General features: G+C 29.1%; 1 protein-coding gene across 50 annotated transcripts in view; it reads right to left on the reverse strand.

Moving 5' to 3' along the window:
• Window positions 1–27,653, reverse strand: part of LOC129918435 (sodium channel protein para) — a 559,170-nt gene that overhangs the window by 30,314 nt on the left and 501,203 nt on the right. For all 50 annotated transcript variants that reach the window (XM_055998972.1, XM_055998988.1, XM_055998970.1 and 47 more), the window contains 5 exons: window positions 19,490–19,612; window positions 11,063–11,185; window positions 10,795–10,989; window positions 4,372–4,617; window positions 3,544–3,814 (listed from right to left, as the gene is read on the reverse strand). In XM_055998972.1, the coding sequence (XP_055854947.1) occupies window positions 3,544–3,814; window positions 4,372–4,617; window positions 10,795–10,989; window positions 11,063–11,185; window positions 19,490–19,612 (958 nt within the window). The remainder of the gene's footprint in view (window positions 1–3,543; window positions 3,815–4,371; window positions 4,618–10,794; window positions 10,990–11,062; window positions 11,186–19,489; window positions 19,613–27,653) is intronic.

Genomic DNA, 27,653 nt, shown 5'->3' on the forward strand with positions numbered 1-27,653 from the left:
TATCCTTTTACTAAAAAAAATCATGTTTTTATAAATCGGCTTTTTAGCAGTTTTCTTTACATATTCTTGTATGAAATTGAACGCTCTACAAAAAAGGCCTTGGACACAATTTTCGTTTATCTAACCGTTTAAAAGATATTTGACGTCCAAAAATCTTAATTTTGTAAAAAATTAAATTTAATTGAAAAATTAATTTTATTTTAAAAATTAATTAAATTATTAAACATTCATACAGCATTATAATTCTCAGCAAGCGATATTAAAAAAAAAATGTTAGTGGGAGCTAATACCAGACTAAAGGTTCCGTAGAACTGTCGGTTTTTCTAGGGTGGGCCATTGATTTTCTAGGGTGGGCCTGGCCCACCCAGGACCCCTCTTCCTACGCGCATGGGTACACCCAGCCTTAACATTTATTATTGTGGGCCAATCCTTATTTTATCTTTTAAAAAGGTAATTGGCAAATAAGCAAGCAAATATTTTTTCTACTTTGCTTAAAGGAAAAGTTAAAATATTTTTGTATAACCAATGTTCGACTGGTATAGCAGTTGTTACTTAAGAAACAAATCGATAGAATTCATTTATTTTTGGTAGGTATAATAAAAAAATAATAATAGAGATAGGTAATAATAGGCGTGTTTTTTTGGAATCGCTATCTGCAGCCAAATTCGATTTCCCAAAAAAACGTATCCGCAGTTGCCCATCCGCAGCTGTCTAGCTGTCAGATAATAATACAAAAAGATTACTTTTTGAGTAGTTTTTACGCATAAATAATTTTTTTTGAAACGTTAGAAATAAAACAGACCAAAATAAATTGCTAAAAATGGATTTTCCTGATTTTCTATTTGTACATCCATCTGCATTTGTTCAAAGTTTGATTTTTTATTTTGATTTTGCTTTCGGATAAGTTTTTGACATATTGGGGTATGTTCGTAGATTTGGGGCCAGTCGTCGTTCATGAAATTGAAGTTTTATAAGTGGCCCGTTTATATTCAGGGTCGAAAGATCGAAATTGAAATTCGTATGTGAAATGTGGAAGACTTGTTTTAATTTTAACAATATTTGTACCTATAAATTTTTAATTTTACTTAACTACAATAGCCATTTTTTGCAAAAAGTCTGAAATTTACAAAATACATTTTTTTTCTTTCTAGGGCCATTTATATGTGAAAAAAAAAACTAAAAAAATTTGTTTGACCTCTAGAAATAAGTTTTCTGAATCATTGTTTTTAATTTAATATATAAATATTTAACTTATGTCGTTTTTTAATTTATTGCTTTTGAAATTTGTGTGAAAAATCTCAGATTTTTTCTGATAAATAGTAGATGAAATCTAGTTTTGTATCTAATTGTTCGCGTAATGTGTTCATATAAACTTAACTTTTTTAAAATAAAACAATAACAGATGTTCAGCAAATGTCAAACAGAGAAGTGTGTTTGAAGTGCTTGTACCTATGTGTGAATCTTGATAAAAATCGAGATTCAGATTTTTGAATCTCGAATCCATATTTTTGAATCTCAAGCCTCAAATAGATCATGAACTCTGAGATTTTCCACTTTTTCCTCACTTTACCTCACTAGCTGTCAGATTCACAAATTTGAAAAAAGTGAACATTTTCAAGCTCATTTTGTGCCAGTTTCTACACACCAAAATTAAAAGCAATGATGCAGACAACCTATTTCTTGATGTCAAAAACAATTTTTTTAGTTTATTTTTTCAGATATAAATGGCGCTAGAAAGAAAAAAAATTACTTTTATAAATCCCACTTTTTGCAAAAAGTGGCCGTTGTAGTTATACCTTAAATCTCGCAAATAGAAAACGACATTACAGAAGAAAAATATTAAACACCGTACAACAATTATGTGCGACTTGTTACTTGATTTTATTTCACTAAAAAGCATTTAAAGATTAGAGTAGGTTAAGTTTCCATCAACGGTAAATATGTATATAAATGAAATGTAGAAATAATTTTATGTGTGCGTTCCAATATTAATTCAAAATAAACTTAAATAAAAGAACGCAATTTAAGTGCGTTGCAGATTGCACTCTGCGAACATAGCTTCGAGACTCTTGATTTATCCGATTATCCGAAATTTTCTCCGATCGAGTATCGATACTCGAAAAAAATGTCAATTTCTTATCCGCAGCCAGATTTAAGTTTTAGTTTTATCCGCAGCTGGGTGTTGTATTTGTGATACATGAAAGCTCCCACTGCAGATACGGATAGTTGTGCCAAAAAAACACGCCTAATATAACCGTTTTTATATTTATGATGAGTAATCAGTAATCACTTTCAAAAATGTTTTGTTTCATTTTAAAGAAGTAAGAAAGAAACAACTTAAAATAATAAAAAAGAAAGAAGTATCATTATAACAAACTGAAACTTAGGAAAACGTTCATAAATTTTGTATTAGACTTAAATATGTAATACAATCAAAGTTTTAAATTTAAATAAAATTTTGGTGTTGCCTTATATGTAACCCAAATTTTCGTAGAATCTACACCAAAACTTTTAACAGTGTACAAGAAAAATAAAAAAATTGCGAAAAGCTATAGATGTATACAAAATTTAACCATTTCGTACAACAGTATACATTTGGCATAGTATGTACAATGTACTGTACACTTACATATTATGTATAAATGTATAACAATTCAAAACAACCACAGCTTTTGTTGAGTGACGCTGGCCATTTTGATCCCTTTCACTAAAGTGGAGGAGAATCTTTAAGTTAAGGGTTTTTGGTTAGATATGTATATATTTATCATATAATATATTTATCATGATAATAGAGAATACGACACACATATGTATAAATAATGAAAATTACAGCACAACATCAAGATGTGGAAAAGTAAAGTGATGTGTGATTAATATTTTTAGAACAAATTAATAGGACTTTCACATTAAGGTGGTTTAATTGAATTAACCTACATTTTGTCCATTCAAAAATATCTAATTTTTATCATAATAAAAACACACAGTTGAAGCATTTTTACCCGTTTACATAAAAAAATAGGAATACATAAAACACACATTTAACATTTACTAGGTGGGACGTTAGGTAGGTACATTTAAAAATTGTATATTTGTATGCATAAACAGTTAAGGGAAAAGCTTGTTAGGATCATTTGTATGTTTTGATTATATAAAAATCAATTAAGCTTGAACTATAATTTTTTAGTTATAGTTTTGTTTAAACGCTTAGAAAAAAATATTCAAAGCTAAGTTGAGAGAAAGTGAAAAAAGCTTTTCTTATTTTTTTTTCTTTTCTTATGATATGAACTTTTTAAAAATATTTAAGCTATATAAAAGCTTAAATAAAACATTTAACACATAATTAAGGGGACGTATATATGGATTTGTATATAATTCATATATAGAAGCACAACAATTACTTTATAAAATTTTATTAAGGTATAGAAAACTATTGAAAAAATTGTATTTTTTTTGTAAAATTATATATAGTAGTTTTAGCAACACGAAAAACACGATTACAGAGAGAAGTTTTCAAGTTTGAAAATATAATCGGCTTTTACTTACCTAAGATGGATAAAATGACAACTACTACATCAAATAAATTCCATGGCTCAATAAAATAGTGATACCGTAAAGCGAATATTTTTAATAGACATTCGGCACTGAAAATAACTACGAATATCGCATTTAGATAATCTAGTACATTGTTATATGTTGTCGAAGCATCATAACGATCGAGTGTCATTGTAAACATATTTAAACCAATAAATAACATTATAATTATATCGAATTTTTTATCTGTGACTATTTCAAAGACTATTGCTTGTGGACGCCACTGTAAGAAAATTTTAAAGAAGAAAAAATTTTTATTTTAAATTATATTTGATATATAAATCTTTGTATTTTTTATTTAAGATCTTGTATCTGTGCCAAAGGTTATTATATTAAATAAAAACTTCATAGACCGAAACCGATACTATAAAAAGGATTTTTTTTTTAATTAATTATTTAGGGCAATTTTTGTACTGTATACATATTTTTCAAAAAAGATTTTTGTGTATAAACACTAGTATATATGTTTAATATAAATGCGCGTTTTGGAAATTTGGTTCTTCTACTAAGCAAACCATCGATAGTACTAAGTGCTAAAAATATCTATCGATTGAAATGATAAGTCGCGAGTCGGTTTTACACGATACGACATAACGACATTTCAAAAAACGGTTGGCACAGACTAATTAATCAGTAATCAAAAAAGCAATACTCTCTAAGCATTTTTTTTGTAAGTAATTATTTTCATTATTATTATTAGTGTATCTTAGCATATTTAAAAAACTTGATTGCTAATTTTTTGCACTAATTTAAATAGTTTTGTGTTTGGTTAAGCCTTACCCTCGGTCTAGGAATGGCTTTTAATGGTTTTTTGGAGCCCATCTTTTTCATAGCATTATAGTACTTTTTCTGATCTTCTGTCATGAACATTTCTAATGATCCACCTGCTTTTTTCTTTTGTTCATTGAAATTATCGATGATAACACCAATGAACAGATTCAATGTGAAAAATGATCCAAATATAATGAAGAACACAAAATATAAATACATGTAGATATTTGTTTCGCGTATTGGCTGCTTATCCACCTATAAAAATTTCAAAATTTGAAAAGGCGGGATTATTTTGTATGGGATTTCAAAGGGAGGAAAATGGGGAAAAAATTAATTTGATTAGTAAATTTATCACAAAATAAGATTTTTGAAAAATTTATGTATTGCTACTTAATATTAAAACCAAAAACAAATTCAAATGCTAAAGTTAAACCCAAATTTAAGCCGTGTGTGAATTGGGTTAAAGATTTAGCCGAGGATAAATTTTTTACACTTTGAGGTGAAAAGTTAAATTTTGAGCTGTCGAAAATTTAGCCTGACAGAAGGATTTATGTATTTTACATTACATTACATTACATTACATTACATTACATTACATTACATTACATTACATTACATTACATTACATTACATTACATTACATTACATTACATTACATTACATTACATTACATTACATTACATTACATTACATTACATTACATTACATTACATTACATTACATTACATTACATTACATTACATTACATTACATTACATTACATTACATTACATTACATTACATTACATTACATTACATTACATTACATTACATTACATTACATTACATTACATTACATTACATTACATTACATTACATTACATTACATTACATTACATTACATTACATTACATTACATTACATTACATTACATTACATTACATTACATTACATTACATTACATTACATTACATTACATTACATTACATTACATTACATTACATTACATTACATTACATTACATTACATTACATTACATTACATTACATTACATTACATTACATTACATTACATTACATTACATTACATTACATTACATTACATTACATTACATTACATTACATTACATTACATTACATTACATTACATTACATTACATTACATTACATTACATTACATTACATTACATTACATTACATTACATTACATTACATTACATTACATTACATTACATTACATTACATTACATTACATTACATTACATTACATTACATTACATTACATTACATTACATTACATTACATTACATTACATTACATTACATTACATTACATTACATTACATTACATTACATTACATTACATTACATTACATTACATTACATTACATTACATTACATTACATTACATTACATTACATTACATTACATTACATTACATTACATTACATTACATTACATTACATTACATTACATTACATTACATTACATTACATTACATTACATTACATTACATTACATTACATTACATTACATTACATTACATTACATTACATTACATTACATTACATTACATTACATTACATTACATTACATTACATTACATTACATTACATTACATTACATTACATTACATTACATTACATTACATTACATTACATTACATTACATTACATTACATTACATTACATTACATTACATTACATTACATTACATTACATTACATTACATTACATTACATTACATTACATTACATTACATTACATTACATTACATTACATTACATTACATTACATTACATTACATTACATTACATTACATTACATTACATTACATTACATTACATTACATTACATTACATTACATTACATTACATTACATTACATTACATTACATTACATTACATTACATTACATTACATTACATTACATTACATTACATTACATTACATTACATTACATTACATTACATTACATTACATTACATTACATTACATTACATTACATTACATATTAAACTAATCCGAAGATAAATCTACGGACTGGAAACACTGCAGCTTGGGAATCTTAGTCCATTTGGCTCATACATCACAAGACATTAATACAACACAGAAAGACAAAGAAAGAAAGAACGAGAGAAGAACATACAACACTGAACTACGTGGCACACAATTGAGAAACAAATACAACATTATGAGTGTGTATCAATGAAAAAATTATATTTAAAAGATTTCACTTTATTGATGTTTAAAAACATTGGTAGTGCATGAGAATTCACAGAACAACGCGTTTTGGAAGTATGCTAATAAAATTTTTAACAGTATTAATTCTTTTGCTATGCAGCTTAAACAAATTATTTAGCCACCTCAAAAATTTATCCCAATTCAAACAGCTAAAGAGCAGGCTACATTTTGTATAGCTGAAAATTTATTTTTTCACCTCAATAGTGTCAAAAACTTTTACTAAATATTTAACCCAATTCACACACGGCCTTACTAAGGGACTGTTTTAGAATATCTGATTTTTTTTGCGGTAAGTCACTAAGAACTTGCATTTGATGTTTATATGTTTTTTTTCCATGTTTTATCAGAAAATCAGATATTGTTAAACAAGCTCTAAATACAATTTTTGAATTTTAAATTATGTGTTCGTAGCATATTGACAATATGAAATTATGTTGCACAAACTTTATGTAGATAAAACATACAAAAATTTTGATTTTGCAGAAATTACAAGGAAATATTTTTTTAATATAATATAAAATACAAAAAGAAAATTAAACTTAATTATTGTCAGTGTAAAACAAACATAAATAACTCTCCTTTAAGAAATATGTATGTATTATTTAATAGCACACTCATCTAAATGAAAGAATGTTCATTACATTACAAAAATTATTATCACTGACTCATTTGCATTTTATTGTTCCTTGAAGTCTAGGTATAAAAATACAATTTGATGTAAGTATTTCCCTCCCCGAGCTTCTTCCCCATTCCCCTCTCAAAAAATATTCGCCTTTAAATATTTGAAGATTTATGTCATTGGTTTGGCAATCTAGTTGGGTACGGCTTTCTGCTTACATATTAATATAACCAAATTAAACAAAATATATGTAGGTAGTCTACAAAACAGAATTTAAAATTCTGAACAGAATTTTTAACAACTTTTACACAGAGAAAACAAAAAACAATATAAAATCAAGTGGAAAAATTGTTGTTTTCAAAATAACGCGGTTTCAGCCTTTCATATTTATAGCAATTAGATTTGATTCAAATGACATGAATTATACATTTTTTTATCTAAAAAATGTAAAAACAAGATGTTTTAGTTTTTAGTCTACATACAAGAGAAATGGTTCTAAGATTTAAAAAGAAAAAAATTTCCCTTTTGAAATGAAAATCATTTTCATCTCCTTCGGCTAAAAAAGATTTAGAATAAAGGTTAAAACCGGGTGAGAGGGTATACCTTTTTTGTTTTTGCCATATTTTTCAAAATAAACCACATTTAATATTTGGGATCGGGTCAAAATTCTGGCTTCAAAATTCTGCTTTTTCAGCGAAAATTCTGTTTTTCAAAATTCTGCTTTTTTTCTATTCTGTTTTTCAAAATTCTGCTTTTTAATATTCTGCCAGCACTATGTTTGAACAAAAAAATTCTGCTAATTCTGTTTTTTTTTTTATAGCATATACGCTGGCTAAAGAAAAATACACCTCATTAATGTAATTCAACATTGGTACTTTCCTAAATTTTTTTATTTAAGTGTCGCAAATATTTTTTGAAATGCATATACTGACTTTCTTTCAAATAAAATATGTATACTAATTGGAACCGATGTTGTATATTCCTTTTCTTATTCAAATTTTTGAATATTCATCTTTATTTGATAAATTAATAAATTTTTAGTTATTTTCGGAAATGTTTAATATGAAAAACCTTTTCTTAATATTTTCAAATTAATTCATTAACAAAACAAAAATTAATTCGCATTTAAAAAATGAAAAATTATGTAGGTAAGTAATCAAATAAGCAGATAATTTTTCGAAAAGATGATTTTACAGAATTCTGCAAAAAGTTAAAAAGGGTTTGGGAAATGTTAAAAAGCGCGCGCTTTTTAACATTTTCCAAACCCTTTTTTAATTTTTTGCAGAATTTTGAAAAGCAGAATTATGAAAAGCAGAATTTTGAAAAACAGAATTTTGAAAAACAGAATTTTGAAAAGCAGAATTTTGAAAGCAGAATTTTGTAAAGCAGAATTTTGAAAGCAGAATTTTGACAAAAGAATTTTGACCCCGGCAGAATTTTGACCCCAACCCTTAATATTTCTCATTCTAAAACTTATTTTATCATAAGTCGACTTAAACTCAATTTTATCATGAGTCGACTTATGCTGTTATGCCTTTTGCACACAGATATCAATATACCAATATATTTCATTACAGGTAAAATAAATGAAAGATTTTATCTTCGTCATTACTCTGTAGGTTGAATTTTGAGTTCAAGGAATATAAAATTATGGCAGCCTTTCGCCAAAGTCAAACTGTGCTGTTAACAGTCATTTGAATCAATTAAATGCAATATATTTATACAAAATCTAAGAATATTTTTGAGTCAATAGAATATAATTTATATTAAAGATATGACATTATTTAATGTTAGTATCTACCTATTAAGTCGTCTCAATAAAATAAATAAAATCATTTTCGCACGCTTAATTAAAATTACACTTAAAAAAAAGTTATAAATAGATAGATGCGTGTTCAAAATTTACACACGACTCGAACTTCTCTACAAGGCTCAAAGTGATTGCGGAATTTTTTTAAATATTTTTTCCTTAGTTTGTTTGGAAGATAAGTTTAATCGCGATCTGTGTCCTAAGCTAATTTTGAAAACTTCAAAATACTGAAATTAGTTAACTTTCATACTTTCTATCTTCTCAAGCAGTTACAACAGAGTGCCAAACTCCTGACAAAAAAAGTGCTCGCATAATGAAGACCGAGACTTTAACCGGCCCATTGTTGGGCCTCGTACGGTTGCTGGTGTCTGTATACTATACTATCTGCTCAAGTACGAAGTTGGTCCTATAAGTACTTAGCCCTCAAAAGGAAAACATAATCTCCTTTTGGATCGATACACTTTATCTAGCGATACTCAACCGAAAAGTAGGATTTCTCGAGGTCTGCAATTTATGACGTTGACCTCCTTATACGACCAATTTCTCGCCGGAAAGTGATTTTTTCAAGTTTGGAAACACGGGTCCAAATTTGAAGAATACGGTGGATGGGGCAGCAGTGTTCTGTCATGGAAGTGGAAGTGGTCGCCGGGGTCATCAAAAACCGATTGCGACCTCGTTGAAGATTAGATTAGATTAGATTAGATTAGGGTGAGGTGGGAATAATTCGCCTTATCACTGCGGCCTTTGATTTCTTCTTTTTTAAAGTTCACGTAGAAACTAGCGGCGATGTTTTCCGCTTCAAGATAATACCCTTCTAGGTGACGTCGACGTGTATTTATTAAGCAATTACAGTGACACAGTATTTGTTCTGCTGTTTCTTCGTCTTTGTTACACGTTCTGCAGGTATCGTCTTGTGTAGTGCCATGCCCGGTCGCAATCGAAAAAGAAGAGTCGACATACACAGCTTCCAAAGCGCTCTTTGATTTCGCTGTGCGATTTTCCTTCCAGAATCAAGAATCGAGCCACCGAACGATATTATTCTTTTTCCATTAGCTGGCTTCTACACGTGGTCAAAACAAAACTGCGAGTCCGTTTTGGCCGAAATTTTGACAGCAGTCGTCTAAGCGAGTTTTCTAGAGAGCATAACTTTCTTGCGATACTAGCGTCAACGGGCGGTGAGGCTAAGTACGTATCGGACAACCCTCGTGCTCGTATACAGAATATTCTACACATCTTGTTATAGGCTGATGGTAAAAACTTCTGAGTGTTAAAAGTGATCGCACTTTCATAAATTTGTTTACCTATAAAGGACTAGGTGTATTATAAGCAAACAGAAATAAGGAAACATAACAGGGATCTTAAAATTAAGAAAAGTGGAATTGATTATGTAGGTATTATCAGGCTGGCAACTTAGATTACAGTCCAGGAGGACTGAAAATGACTCACAAGAAAACGTGTCAGATTGGATTATTGCTTTTAATGAGAGGGGCGATCTCCAGCCACTCTCAAAGTGCCGACACTAAGATTTGGACAAGAGATGGGCTGGTGGAAGTTCTCCTTTTTAGTTTTTCTTTAATACATATTTCTTAAACTAAGCGTTTTACTGAAAAATTATACCCCATAAAATTAAAACTCATTAAATACGAGGGATGGAAATAACAGAAAACCTTTTGCGCAACAGTTAAAAACGGTTAAAAATTATGAAAGAATAATTTTTATTTTATTGAATAATTTACCCATATAAAAAAATCAAAAAGGAATATTTGAAAGTTCTTTTTTGTTACCTCTCGAGAATCAATTGCATCGTTCATTATTTGAATCCATCCTTTGAATGTCGCCACTTGAAAGAGACACAAATACGCATTACCTACATGATCGAAATTCATCGCTGAATTCTCCCAGGTATAGTTCTCATTTTCACATGCATTTCGATTTGGAATGATTTCATGACTTATTGTGGTATGGTTGTCATCCACACACTGTTAAATAAATATATGTGATTAAAAAAGAAAAAAAAATTGTATTTCATTTTTAGACTACTATTAAAATTACCTTAAAATATTTTCCAGCAAAAAGCTGTACACCCATAATGGCAAAAATAAGCCAAAATATTAGACACACCAATAGCACATTGAAGATGGACGGTATAGCTTGAACCAGAGCATTTACGACGACCTATATAAAGTTGCGCGAGGACGAGATTGTTGATAGTAGTTGTTTTGGATTTTTGGTGGGAAAAGAAAGATAATTTTATGAAAAGGTTTTTTACGTTTGGCAGAAAAATTTTACTCTTAATGATTTGATGAACAATATATTTAAAGCATTTTTGTTTGGTTGATGAATGAGGTTGAAAAAAAAACATGCATATAGGCTTCGAGAAAAAACGTGCTGAAGTTTGTACGGGAGCTTTCAGAACTGGTAAATTATTGAAAAAGAGCGAATTGAACTGAAGCTTATTTAATAAGCTTTTCAATCTAGCTTTGGTTATACGATTTATCAACTAGATTAGTAATGCGTTTCTTTATCTGTATACCAAAACAGAAACCATATAATATATAATAGGAAATTAGGAATGAATACACTACCTGACATGATCGACCTTTAATTTGATACCAAAAACTTGGATATAGGTAGGTCTTGTTTCTAACGCAAAATGCATTCATATGAACGACATATCGTGATCTCAATGAAAACACATACGAAATACGATTTTTAAGAAACTTCAATTTTTTTATGTAGGTACCTAGTTGTGTGGGGAAAATATCTAACTTTTAAAGTAGGATACTTTCATTTTTGGACGTATAGCTACAGTTACGCTAGGGTTATAGGGAGTTTTTTTTGTTACTGGTTCCTAGTGACTTTTTACATAATAAGCACCTTTAAGAGATAAAAGCCAAAATCAAAAAAAAAGTCAAAACTGTTCGCGGTTTTTCGCGCAGCACACAGTTAGCACAGCTGCAAACTTCGTTTAATCAACTGGTATCTATCCTAACAACATAAAATGCCAAAAAGCAAACTCGGTGCAATGTCATTGCACCAAGCAAACTGGCCTTGCAAGGCCAGATAAAAGTTGCCATTTAAATCTAATACCCAAAACATAACACTTTTTGTAAATGAAAGACTAAAATAAATTACGATTTTATTGCCTTAAGACTCTAACTAATAGGACGCATCGCGCCGGACGCCCTCGGTAAATTAAGAAAAATTCACAGGTGAGTTTTCAGGTGTTTTAATGAAAAAAGGATTAAAGGCTTGGCCACACCGGAGGGTATGCGGTAGAGGTACGGGTAGCGGTAACGATATTTGTATGAAAAAAATTCCACATCTGAACGTTGATATGTCAGTTTGGAATTTTTTTCATACAAGTACCGTTGCCTCTACCCGTACCGCTACCGCATACCCTCCGGTGTGGCCAAGCCTTAATTCAGGGTTAATCCAATGCCTTATCACTTTATTGTATCCACAATGTTTAAAGAAAAAATAGGAGAAAGGTCAATGTTTAATAAATTAATTTACCATAAAAGTTTAATTACAAAACAAAAAATAAAGGGCTTTCTTGAAAAAATTAATTTTGTTCTTTTTTTTTTATTTATGAAAAACGACAATACATTTTAAGAACTAAAAGAGTGCATCCAAGTATTAAAAAAAAAAATGAAAATCAAGTACCAACGTACCAACGAATCCAAACTACTAGTTTTGGAAACCATATGACCTTGTATTCGTTTTACCAAATATTCAAACCCCACATTTTTCGTTTATGAAGAGAGGTTTTTTTTTTTTGCAGTAGCCCCTTTTTTTGGGTTTAAGCTTCATAAATCTGCACACTAAATAGTCAGTTTTCTTCAATTTATAATTTATTTCAAAAATTAAAATCTGCTCACCCTTTAACCCAAAATATTTTGATGTGCATATTTTCATATTTTTTCTATGGTACCTATATGACAAAATTCCATTAGTCTTCCATTCCTTCCGTTTGGTGTAATTTGATATCCAAAAATGACAGTGATCCTGAACATGTTTAAGGTTAACCTAAATTGACGATAAAAACTAAAAATGAGGCTTTGTTCCTGGAGGTTTCAGCAAGAATAATCCGCTTGAAAAATTGTGTTTTTTAGGTTTTTATTTGACTCCTTTTTTATACCGGAGTCAATGATTTTTTCTATTTCCTTTGATTTTTTTAGGTAATTTTCTAAATTTATATGGAGTTTTCCAGATTGTACCGGGAGACTAAGCAGTTGAAATAAAAAATTCGCAAAAATTAGAGAATTTTTTTTTTCGCTATTTAGAACTTATTGATGTCCATCCACCGTGAAATTTCGGAGAAAAGCAATATAAGGACCATCTTAATGTACCTACATTATATTAACAAAGCTGGATCTTTGAGTAATGAAATATTAAAACTTTGAATTTGCAAGTTTTCTTCAATAATTTCCTGCTCTCCCATTTAGTTTGTTTTTTAGATTTTTTCTCAAAACGTGTAGGTATACAAATAAAATATTCTATACAGTGCGAATACGAACAAAATTGTTGCATAACTACCAGTAAGCATAAAATTAATAAAAAAATCCATTCGCATCATTTTGTCCTATCAGCAATCCATGCCAGTCAACGACAAAATAAAAAAACATGCAATGTTTGGTAAGCATGAAAGCAATCAACTCTTAACTTGCGAAGATTTAAAACACTTAGAAAATAATCAATAAAGGCACCAAAATAAATTAAAGTTATCAAGCCTGTAAATTATGCATGATTAGCGCTAGAATGTAGTAATTTTTGTTTGTGCGAAAGCGATCTTTATCGAATAAACTAATTTTATGCACTAAGCTAACAAAATCATGTATTTAGCTTATAAGCTTTAAAAATGTTTAAGATATTTTTTTTAGGTATGCAAAACTGTAAAAAGTTTTGTTTTCTGAAAAAAAAACTATAGGTACATATATGGCATTGGTATTGTGTATACTGTTTTTTCCGTGATTTTTTGTGTTGTTTTAATTTAAAATAAATTATGAGTAAAGCAATATTTGTTTTAAATCATATTGCAGCGTTTTTTATTTGTTTTCTTTTGTTTTAATTTATATCTTTAACAAAACATAAACAAAAAATAAAACTACCTAATTTGTTTTGAAAAAATGGCTTATTTTATTTAAATATTTATGAAAACTGTGAAACATATTTTAATGAAATCAATTCCATTCGCAAAGATGTTATGAACAATTGCATACAAAAGAAAATAACAAACTTGAAAATTAAAAAAATTTTAAACAAAAATACAAAAATGAAAATAGATTTTTATATTTTGACATTTTTTAGTTAATGCTTTTCTTGTATCGCGTTGATAAGTTTTCAGAAAGGTATGTTTGTGTACAAAGATTAAAGTAGTGTTTTTATTTTTTATGTTATGAGTATTTTACAACTTGGTCGAATTTTTTCTTGGTTTAAAAATTGTAGAAATATTTATAATTTTCCAGTTGGAATTGATAAAATTGAAAGTGGATATTAAAGAACAATTTACGTACACGGGTATAAGGTTGTTAGTGGTTTATTCTAGCCGTTAACGTTATGCACGAAAAAAAAAAACAGATTTGCAGTTTTGAGAAAACAAAATGTGGCCGGACTTATCCATCTTACAAATTGAGTTCGGTCAAATAAGGTGGAAAAGGGGTCAATTTCGGAATAAGTAGATAATACGTTTGTACATATTTTTGAAATATTTCATAATAAAATCACGTTCAGGTAACCGAAGAAAATAAGTTTCCCGTATTCTAGGCAGGCAATAAATTAACTAAAAGTATTTTTTAATGTAGAATCTAGTCAAGACGATCCGAACACCACAACAAAAATAAAAGTATAAGAAAAAATCATACTAAAAACATATGGATTCTGTATTAAATGAAGCGGATTTCTGCATATTTTTTTGTCAGGAAGGCTGCCGTCTTAAATTAAGTGGACAAATCTTCTTATCAGTGGCCCGTTCTTTTATTAAATAAAGTTAACTTTGGTTGGTGTGTCAATAAAATCGTTGTATTTGTTTTTGTTAGACAATTTCAACTTTGATTTAGGAGCGACTAATGTAACATTTTGTTACATTGAGATCAATTTTATGAATGAACAACCAAGAAGGAATTAATTTTGTAATGAAATAATTCTTTTAAATTGAATTCTAAGCAAATTGAAAAAAAGAATATGCATTCAATAATTTCAGATATAAAAACAAACAAAAAATTCTCTTCTCACATCATCCCCTCTCTTCCCCATTTAGTTGTGTTTGACAGATTAACATTGAAACTTAAGTTCAGGAGCTGAGTTGGAAAAAGTTACAAAATGTAACTATTTGACACTTCAACATTGGATTTAGGAACGATGTTGTGACGTCACGATGTTACATTTCGTAACTTTTTTCTCATTTAGGAACGATGAAAGTTAACTATTGTTATTTGTTAACAATAGTTAACATCGGCGAATAAAAGAACGCACTTCAGACATAGCACAATGCTCTAATATCAAAGCACATTTTGCAGCACCAAGCTCATATATAATCATTTGAATTTAATATACATAATAGTTTAAGAATAGTTGTGCAATACAAACTTTCTGTCGGGCGATAGTTTTTTCGGTCTTGTAGGCTTTCATTTATGTAACCACAGTGTTACTTTCGCTTAATATTATGTTTTAATGTATTTATGTATACACATGTTCATTTATTGTATGATTCTATTTAAACCTTTTCTATTTACCGTGCTCTATCTTATGACCTATGTATATCATGTAAATATTATGTTTTACCGTTTGACCTGATCACGCACCACAGTAGAGTGGAGCGTTTTTGGACTTTTCTTTCAGATCACTGCGTGCAACTCAGTGAGCCTTGTGCTCTTCTGAACATATTCTGATACTTTTTTATTATTCGACAATGGAAAAATAAAAATCGAGAAGGCTCTGAAGATGGCTCGTATTTCACGAAAATCGATATTTTATGAGGCGTTAGAACCAATCTGAATTGACTTAATCTTTTTCATATCACTACCAACTGCTCATAACTTATGCTGAGTGGTCTCTAGAACCAGATCTGATCCCCTATTTTGAGTCGTTAATGGAAAAAACGTAATCGGGAAGGCTCCGAAAAATGCACATTTTCGCAAAAATTCAGATTTTTTAAATTGTATAAAATCCCACCCAGAACAAATTTCTTTTACAACTTGTTTGTATTTGCTATATTTGTTAGAACCTATTTGAACCTTTTAAGCTATGGAGCACTCAAACTGAGAACTTTTCTGTAATAATGACGTCGTTTATGGGGGATTTAAGAAAATGCTACTTTGACATTCCCTGACCGATTTCAATAGCATTTTAAATTCTAATACTACACTTAAAAACTTCGTTAATAATTTAATTTTTATATAAAACACTAACCTTTGTAGGTAACTGCTTTTAATTTATGTCGATATCTTATTTCAATCCTTAGATATTTGACATTTAGGTGTTTCCATAATTCTTGCCCATACTAAATTCTTGCCCATGTTAAATTTTTATTTCGAAGTCAAAATGGCGTAATAATTATACCGTTTAACGATTTATTTTTATGAATTTAACAATATTAACTACAAAAGTTTGTGGAAAACAAAAGATGGTATGGTATTTAAGAAAACCGTCTGCAGGTAAAGTTAAAAAAAAATTAAGCATGGGCAAGAATTATGGAAACACCTAAATGTCAAATATCTAAGGATTGAAATAAGATATCGACATAAATTAAATGCAGTTACAAAGGTTAGTGTTTTATATAAAAATTAAATTATTAACGAAGTTTTTTTAAGTGTAGTATTAGAATTTAAAATGCTATTGAAATGGGTCAGGGGATGTCAAAGTAGTATTTTCTTAAATCCCCCATAAACGACGTCATTATTACAGAAAAGTTCTCAGTTTGAGTGCTCCATAGCTTAAAAGGTTCAAATAGGTTCTAACAAATATAGCAAATACAAACAAGTTGTAAAAGAAATTTGTTCTGGGTGGGATTTTATACAATTTAAAAAATCTGAATTTTTGCGAAAATGTGCATTTTTCGGAGCCTTCCCGATTACGTTTTTTCCATTAACGACTCAAAATAGGGGATCAGATCTGGTTCTAGAGACCACTCAGCATAAGTTATGAGCAGTTGGTAGTGATATGAAAAAGATTAAGTCAATTCAGATTGGTTCTAACGCCTCATAAAATATCGATTTTCGTGAAATACGAGCAATCTTCAGAGCCTTCTCGATTTTTATTTTTCCATTGTCGAATAATAAAAAAGTATCAGAATATGTTCAGAAGAGCACAAGGCAGAAACCATGAGTTGCACGCAGAGATCTGAAAGAAAAGTCCAAAAACGCTCCACTCTAACGCACAGGCAACTCTAGTTGTTAAGCTCGATAATGTTAATTGTAAATTGTTAAATAAAGATCAGTTCTTGCCCAACGCTCAAAGCATCAACCTCTTTCTTTTTATTTATGTTTGGCCATCTTCTACAGTCTCTAAATCGGTATGATTATTAGGGTGTGTCAAAATGCTAAACTATGAAATTTTCAAGTGTTATAGCTTTTTAAAGTTGCATTGCGTTTTAAAATTATCTGCTCTTACAATTTTCATTTTTATTAATATCTTTGGCTCGCTCAAAATATAGGAAGAAATCGAAGAAATTTGGATTTTTAGAGATTTTTGAAATATACGTATCTTTTTAACTGCGCCGTTTGGATACAAAAAAAATATATTTAATATTTTTAGGCTTTCTCGTGGAAGTTAATTTAAAGAAAAAACTTTTAAGCTTATATTTGTTGAAACTGAACACTTAGTAAAGAAGCTGCAAAATAATAAACGAAGGAAAAAAAATAATTATTTTTTCATATACCTAAAACCGTTTTTTTCCTAACAACTTCAACCGATTTGAGCGAGCCAAAGACGACCAACCCTATAACAACTTTTGATCACTATTACTGCAAAATTAGAGTACTTTTTTCGGCCATACAAAAGTGACACACCCTAATGTATATGTTTATTGAACATATTATGAAAGAAAGTCCGCATAATATACATATGTATACAACGATTTAGTATAGGATCGGCACATTGAAAAATTTTGTACAATCTTTGTTGTGCTGTGATACACAATTTCCTACAACATTTATTATTTCTATTCATTCGGCGGAGCACACAAGAAACCATACTATCGGCCGATAAAAGTTTGCAATGCGCGGGGTGTAAAACTACCTTTGTTATTTTATTTCGACTGTTTCCGTTATATTTCAACTTCACTTTTTTTCCTTATAAACACACTTTTCTGTGTAGTTTTAAATTTAGTTAAATAATGATTCAACAGCAAAACCATAAGATATTTCGTTTTTACTGATATGTACCTACTTGATTGAAAATTGAAACTCCAAAGATGCATCAATATCTCGAATTTGTGTCTTGATAAAATTATCTATTCGTATCTCCTTTTATGCTTAAAAAATGTTTCGATTGTTTTAATTATGATTGTATTCATAATCGCCAAATATTTTCAAACTTAGGAAGTTGTTTTTGTCCACAAATAAAATTTAGAAAAACAATATTTTATTTTTGTAACTTTTTGAAAAACCCGTTCTAATTTACCATAATTAAATAATAAAAAAAAATTATTCGACCAATTCAGAAATAGCTATAACCGTTAATAATGGTGTTTATGATATTTAAAATTTAAAAAAATAAACTAAACATTTGAACTTTAAATAAGGTCAAAACTTGTAGCAAACTTAAACTAAAAAATGAGTACAACTTAAATTCAATACTTGTCAGCTGCAAATTTGTGGTGCCTGAAAGCATAAGTAATTCGTTAGAATGTGATCTCTGTTATGTTAATTTTGTCTAAAATGTGTTTATATTTTAAACTCAAAATGTGGCTGCTAAATTGATATTACTTTTTTTTTTTTTAGCTTTGCATTAACTTTAACTATTGTACAGTATCTTGCGGTCTAACTTTGTGAAGAATATTATATTTCATATTCAACTATATAAAAAGTAGCATTAACTTAGATAATATTACTGAACTTTCCATCTAATGTTTTTGTGTAACAAAGCTGTTATAAAAATAATTAAAATTAACAAACAAACAAAAAAAATAATAAGGGATAAATTTTATCGAAATTTCAAATATTATAACATTAACGGTTCAAATTAAGTTGTATCTATTTAACTGAAATTATAGTAAAACAAAAATAAACAAATGCATATCATAAAAAGTAACATGAAAATCTTTGGAATTAAATAATCAAAGAATTTAAAAAAATATTTTCAAATGCAAAAAAGGACAACGAAATAATTTATCTAATTAATAATTAATTTTTTGTATTTAATTATAAATAAAGTATAAAATGTTTGATAAAATTAATGCTTGAAATATATATAATTTAAAAAAAATTTAATTTAGTAATATTATGTAAATTTTGATATATGAATGGAGGAAGTACGTACCCTCATGCCCTGCATTCGGGACATGGCACGTAGTGGTCTCAGTGCTCTTAACGTTCGCATAGTCTTGAAGGCTTGAATACCACCAGCTCCAACAAGTGAAGCAACGAAGTTGATAAGCGACACCTAGTTTTTATTTGATTTAATTTTTATTTTAAGAGTAGGTAGTTTTGTTTTTGTTTATTTATTTTTTTTTTTTTTTGAAAAATTTATATCGAAGTTTTTTGGTAATAAAGAAACAAATTGCATTGTAAACAAGTTAGTTTTTTTGTGAGTGCAGATATTTGATCGAATTTAAAGTTTGTAATTTTGTTTATTATGTTAAAAGAAGAGAAGAGAAAAGAAATAATAAGAGAATAAAAAACATTCGTTTTTTTTCTACAAAAAGGATTAAGTGTTGTAATGTTAAAAAAATCAACTTAGATTGAAACTTAACATAAACAAATGAAATTTTAATTAATACAAAAAAATGTTTGAAACATTTTAAAATAATACGTCAATTAACGCTCATTTTGTCATCCGTTGTAAATATATTTTTTGAAGGATTGTTGTAAACTTTTGAAAACTAAAGTTGTAAATATATTTCAAATGATTATTGAGATTTTTTTATAAAGTCAGTGCATTTTCCTATAACCCTTTCCATTTCCATTAATTTTAATATTTTTTTTGTCTACACCATTTACCATTTTATTATTATTTTCGTTTAACCAATGCCAAAGGATTATTATATTTTGAATACATATAGAAATATGGCTAAAAATTTTAGGGTTGTATGTATAATGGAAACACCTGCAGACATACAACCCTATAATTCTCAGCCAGCGATATGTTAAAATTTCCTGCTTCTGTAGTAAATACTTATCTCCTTACAACTAATTGTTTTTATATATTTAAAAAAAATTATGTAAATTGAATATTTGAAAGCATACATCATGTTTTGGCAAATAGCGTTAAGCAATACAATATTACACATTATAAAAAAAAAACATACATATATAAAAAAGAATGACATTTAAAATAGCCTTTTTACTTAAAAAAATATCTTTATATAGTTTTATAATTTGTAGAATATCCTATTTGATAGATCCTATATTTCTTGTTAAGCTCATATTATGTGTTTTTTTTTCTTCGACTAGTTTTGATTATAAAATTAAAAGATCTCGTCCTAAATAATATTTTTATTCTTAGACTCGGAACTAGGAACAGAGATTCGATTTATTTCGAACGATAGTCAAGGTAGAACACATTGATTTGAATGTGTTCTTTTGTTTGTGAAATAATTACCGTGTAACAGTCTGTTTTACCCTTATGCCCCAGCTCCACCAATCCTAAATCTAGATTAAATGTGATTTACGCTAAACCTTTTCTAAATCACAAGATTTACCTACTTTTAGTTTTGGACTCGACCTTTACGCCTTCAATCCATTAAACTGAGGACATAAAAAAAATTGTCAAAATGGAAAATTATAATTAAATTGCAATTTTCTCGCGATTTCGCAAAATATTGAAAACATTTTGCATAAAATAAATTAAATAAACATGAAATAATCAAATTACATACATAGCTGAAAATTCAGAATAAATTGGATTTTTTTCATCCAGGGACTGAATAACGGCATACTTTCAGTAACGTATGGTTGCTATGTGTCCCTATCTTTTTTACTGATTAAATATAGACAGAAATAGTCAAAACATAAACCTATGATAGTAATCGTGTGTCCTGATTCGACTCCCCCCCCAGAAGTCTTAAAATTCCAATTTGATTTTTGTAGAACTGTCAAAAAATATCGCAAGTAAAAATCTTCTCAAAGCATCTCAAACCGGTTGGTAGAAACGCTATTTTAAATATATCCTTTCCTTAATCAAGATTAAGGTTTGATGATGTTGAAAATATGTACTGTTTTTTTATTCCAGAAAAAATGTAGCATGACACTTTTTTTATTTTGTTTCCTATAAAATAAAAAAAAGTTGTCAATTAAATTGAATTTTTCATGGTGGGGCAATACTTATGCAAAGCACTGTACTTCTGTTACGATACATAACTTTGTGTTACCTAATTCGAGTATAAAATGAACAACTGCGAAACTCTTTTAGAAACTTCTGCTAAAGAAGCAAGGAACTCCTATGTATATTAAAAGAAACGAAAATCAAACCAATCAATGGCTCGGAAAATAAGGGTGGTTACGGTCAGGTACATTTGAACTTATACCTACCTACTAGGATTTTTATAAATATTAAGTTTTATTCCCTTGCTTGAAGATTAAAAAAAAAAAACAGATTTAATTACGGGTTGCTTATATTGCAACATCGTATGATTCAACAACAGACAAACAGGTTATCAGTTGTTTACACTATTTGTAACAATGACCGAATTCGACAGGAGTTAGAAATCAATTCCAATGTAGATTTATAAGTGGAAACAAATCTTGTATAAGTTTAAGGACTAAGTAGACAAAAATTCAATAGTATCAGCAAAAAATGTCAAAATTATCATAATGCTATTTTGTATGAACGTTGAACTTAGTCATTTCTATTCTAAACATACAAGTATTTACAGATCTACTTTTTTGGAGCAATAATTTTAGATTTTTGTGTTTAAAGTAAACAAATAATATAAAACAATTCAAAATACAACTAATTAAGAATTTGTCCATTGTTGAAACATTTTTTACTAGGTCGGCTTGTCTAATTGCGTAATGCCTTGAACTTTGCTGCGATACTTATCAGAAGGGTAGCTGTGTTGTACTTGTACGCAGTAGCTGTTGTTGTTGTAACAGAGAAATGATTTTGGGAACAAAAGGGGAAAACATCTTCTCCAAGACCAAGCGGTTATGAGAGAACGCAATGAACTCATTTTTATAAGTAAAACACTGCCACCACTGCGCATGAGTTTTCACTACGGTGGATTTGTATTCTGTTGAATCTTAAACGAGAAAAATTACAATCTTTAATCTGGAAAATCTAAAGAGCATATTTTTACAAAATGGGCTGTTTTTCGTAAAACATTTGGATGAATGATTTTAAGGATTTTATACACTAAAAGTTCAACTATTTTCTTTTTCAAACAAAAAAAGAGGGACACAAGGGAATGTTTTATTTTTTCGTATCAACGAGCTAGTTTCGTTACACACTAAATATGAGCTTTCTAACTAATATTGAAATATGGTAGTATATCATAGATGGCTAATTATAATGTTGGTACATAGGTTTCTATAAGTTTTTTTTTCAAACTAATTGCACCACGCCTAAAGTATCTACAAGCTATTCTACGTTTTAGAGAGGAAATTTATATTTATTGTAGTGATTAAAGTATAGCGTAATATATTTATATTTTTTTTTAATAAATGCAATATCCAGTTTAGTAAAATGCAATACATTTACAATTTTATTTAATTTTGTTTATAGAAAGAATTGAATAATTACAATTTTTCAATGATAGAAAGTCTTAATACACACAAAAACAATTGCATGTCGGTACATAATGTGTATTATAAAAGTTGCAATATTAAAATAAAAAGTTATTAGTACCGTAGTTTGTTGTCAAGAAACTTTGTTTTGCTTATGAAAGCTAACCTAAATTTGTAAACAAGTTGTTTTATTATGTCGGATTCCTTTCAACCATTTGCAGTCGCTACTAAAATCGATGGTTTTTGGCTATTTACAAAATTGAAAAAGTAGTGATATCTTATTATGAATGTATGTGTGTTAAAGTGAAAGATGACAAAAAAAAAAATATCTAACAGGTACTATGAAACGATTTCATGTTTTATATTTTTTTATTTGTATCCCAAAAAAAGTTTAAATAATTCACAAATACATGAATAAAAACTGGCTATGGATTGCTTTATTATTTTTTTTTCACAAATTTCAGTTTGGCTTGACGTTTTTAATTTGTCAAAATATATTGTGTGTGAAAATCGTTGTAAATCCGTCTCAAAAAAAGAGATTTAAAAAGTAGCCATTTTTTTTGTATCGGAATTAATTTAAAGAAAAAGTAGCGGCTGCAAGTCTACTGCAGATCGTATTATTTGGTTGTTTGGAATTCAAAATAAGTTACGTTTTGTTTTTGTTTGGGTGCAAAACTAACATAACGGGGTTACTTTGTAAAACGTAAAACGGGGTTACTTTGCATCTGCAGGGGCAACTTTGGCTCATTCATAGATCAAAAATGATTGTTCTTCGTTTAACACGTACGAATTAAACCTTTTGGATATAACGATATAAGATCCTCCTGGGCACATCTGAAGTTCGTACAAATCAATTGATCTTTGAAGTGGGGTGTAGGAATATGCTATGTATTTTTTTGAAATCGGCTATTAATGCATCAAACAAATAAAAAAGAATAAATACAATTTTTAATAAATTGCAGTTTTATGTTTTAAGGAAAAGTTTGTTAATAAAATATTTGGCACACACTTTTGTCAAATAGCACTCAAAAAAATGGCCCGATCTGCTTTTTATTCGCGGCAACGCTGCTGTGTAAGCTGCTTTTAAGAAAGACTGGGGGTCTAAAAACGACTATGAATATGCCCCATTAAATTTATGATCTCCATTAAAAACGGGAAATTTTAAAACTTGTTTGTGATTTGAGAGATTTTTAATTTTTAATGCGGTCTTCAAATATAATGCAGAGTGAATAAATTCGGCCTTTTTAGTTTAATAATAAATTAACACGTCAAAGGCAGCAAGTATTACCCGACGTTTCCGGGTGGAGCAAAGTAACCCCGTCCTTTGGATAACTTTGCCCCACTATTCAATCAAATAAAAAAAACATAACCTATAAGTTGTCAATAAAATACTAATCACAATCATGAATGTATAGGTAGTATACATTAAAAAAAAAAAAACAGAATTTGCTGTTTTTTCAAAACTTTGAATTGTGGTAACGAATGTGTTTAAATCTTACCAAATTTTACCCAATTTATATTTAAGGCACAAAGAACAAAATGAAAGGGTGTCCCATTAAAATTTCGGAAATTGATTTTTAAGAAGCACCCTAATTTATACTCTTGTACATTGTTAAAAGAGAAAAAAAAAAATAATAAAATAAAGATTCAAATCAATTTGGAAATTGGTTTGGAATAAACTAAAAAAGGAGGCAAAGTTACCCCGATTTATGTCTGATTCACAATATTGCGAGATTACAAGACAAGAGCGTTGCGAGAGTCTCGTTGACGATTTTAAAAATTTTCAATATATATACAGGGTGTCCCAAAAGTAATGGATCAAACGAAATATGCTTATAGGCCAACTTAAATTGTAATATCTTTCGTTCTAATTTCAACTTTGGAAATTTTTATACATTTTTGAAAACTGCAATAACACGGGAAGTTTTTAAAATAATAAACCCGTGTCACACCATACAATTTTTTTTCGGGATGTTGCTCTGAAATAAAAGTAAGAAATTGAGTTTTTATAAAACATGGAACTGTTAATTAATTTGCAGCAAAATGGGGTATAAAATAAAAAAATATTTTGATTAATTAATTATTTCTTATTATTGGGCAATGTTTTAGTGAGAGAATTGTAAAAAACAAAAACCAATTATGAGCGGAGGAAGCAAAATACTGTTGCAAAATCGGGATTTTTCAGAATTTCTTAAAAACTCCATTAAAACGAAAACCGTAAGGATTTGGGATGAACAAATTACCAAATTCTGAGAGCCCTTAAGTTGGCCTATCAGCATATTTCGTTTGATCCATTACTTTTGGGACACCCTGTATACAGGGTGTCCCAAAAGTAATGGATCAAACGAAGTATGCTGATTGGGGATCTTAAGGGCTCTCAGAATTTGGTAACTTGTTCATCCCAAATCCTTACGGTTTTCGATTTAATGCAATTCTTGTGAAATTTCGAAGAATCCCTACTTTGCAACAGTATTTTGCTTCCTGCGCACACTATTGATTTTTGTTTTTTTAAATTCTTTTACAAAAACATTGCCAAATAATTAGGAACAATTAATTAATCAAAATATTTTTTATTCCATACGCCATTTCGCTGCAAATTAACTACCAGTTTCAAGTTTTATAAAAAATCAGTTTCTTACTTTTTTTTGAGAGCAACACCGTTAAAAAAATTTGTACGGTGTGAGAATGGTTTATTATTTTAAAAAGTTGCCCTGTTATTGTAGTTTTCAAAAAAGTATAAAAGTTACCAAAGTTGCAGTTAGATCGCAAAATATTACAATTTGAATTCAACAAAACAGGGTTTTTCAGAACAAAAAACAACCAAAAAACCACAGCTATCCGTATCCGCAGTGGGAGCTTCCATGTATTACAAAAACAACACTCAGCATAAAAAATTGACATTTTTTCGAGTATCCATACTCGATGAGAGATAAATTGAATTTCTTAGGTTGGTACCTCGGATAATCGGATAACTCAAAGAGTCTCGAAGGCTATGTTCGCAGAGTGCAATGTTCTTTTATTTAAGTTTTTTTTTAATTAATATTGGAACGCATAAATACATTATTTCTACATTTGTTTGTATACTTGTTAACCGTTCATTTAAACATGACCTAAATAAAATCAAGCAACGAGTCGCACATAGTTCCTCTTCTATTAGTCGGAGAGCCGAGTCGGTTCTTATGTCCTGAACGCCTAGACGATTCTTTATAAAATAAAGTTTCAGAAAATTCCACGGTGTCAGGTCATATCCTGCCGAAAGGTTATGGCATCGTCGATCAAAGAAGTGGAGTACAATGTTTTTTAAGCTATATAACACGTCAGTTTTAAGGTCATAAAATCTGAACCCGCCAACTAAATATAATACAATTTTCAGATCTGATGAAGGATAACTTCAATCGCGTGTACATGTGTACACTAGGGCGTTCGTTATTTACGTTTTTTCGAGAATCAAGTTCCTAAGTGCAAAAACTGTTTCTAAATAATAAAAAAAAATTCCCCTAATTTTTTCAAATTTTTATTTTGACACTAGATGGCGCCCCAAGAGGTTTGAAGTTTTTCCTCCTTTCAAATAGGTATATGTTGACTTATGAGGCCATTTTTTTAGATATAGCCTTCAAGTAAAATTTGTTGATTAGGTTCTTGTCTACATTGAACACCCTGTTCAAAAAGGTATAAACCATTTTTCTAGGACTTGGGGTTTAGTCAGGACATGAATTTTTGTTTTGGGTTTATTAAACCAAGCATGTTTTATTAAATCAAGAAGCAAGTAGCATGAAAAATAAAATAAAACCAAAAAAAAAACACACATTTCTTAATGCATATTTTATTAATACAAAAAATGAAATAATTTCGAAACACCAAAAAAGTGTTGCAAGTTATCTCATTTCGTTTAACATCGATTTGACAAAAATTTAAGAGTAAAATCTGGAATTTTTTCTATTCAGCTGCGAACCGAAAATTTCGTTGTGCTATTTTACCCCTATTGCCAAAATTATACTTCTAAAGTCTTCCACGTTTCACATACGAATTTCATTTTCGACCTTTAGACCTTACATATAAACGGAAAACCTATGAGAACTGCAATTTCATGAACGACCCTTCAAGCAAGAAACCGGAGTTCAGAAAAGACACTCCGACCTCCGACAGAGAAAAACGGGGTTGCACTCACACACTTGCAACTTCTTGTGTATGAACACAAAGTCGAAGGAGAAATCGTGGTGAAAAAACCAATACATATAAAATCGGCTCCGCGGTGATTCTAATTTCCATACTAATTTGAGCCGAACATATCCCAATTTGTCAAAGTTATCCGAAAGCACAACCAAAATAACAAATCAAACTTTGAACAAATGCAGATGAATATACAAATGAAAAATCAAGAAAATAGTTAAATTAGCATTTATTTAAAATTACAAATCAGGTACATAATAAAATTAATTTTGGTTCATTCTATCGTCTCAAAAATGGTCTTGAATAAAATTCGTTTTTATTTTGTTCCGAGTTTATTATCTGACAGCTAGACAAGGCTACCATTTTAAAATTAAAATAAAACAGCTGCGGATTGACAACTGCGGATAAGTTTTTTTGGGAAATTGAATTTGGCTGCGGATAGCGATGCCAAAAAAACACGCCTCATGAAATATTATTGTTAAAATATCCCAAGCAGGTTATGTGGAAAAAGTTTTCTTGTTAGCCTATTTGACAAGGTGTTTGCGTCACAATCTCACTGGCCTGGGTTCGTATCTCAAAAAATGCTATGG

Source organism: Episyrphus balteatus, chromosome 4, assembly GCF_945859705.1.
Source record: "Episyrphus balteatus chromosome 4, idEpiBalt1.1, whole genome shotgun sequence".
NCBI classification, from domain to species: Eukaryota; Metazoa; Arthropoda; class Insecta; order Diptera; family Syrphidae; genus Episyrphus; species Episyrphus balteatus.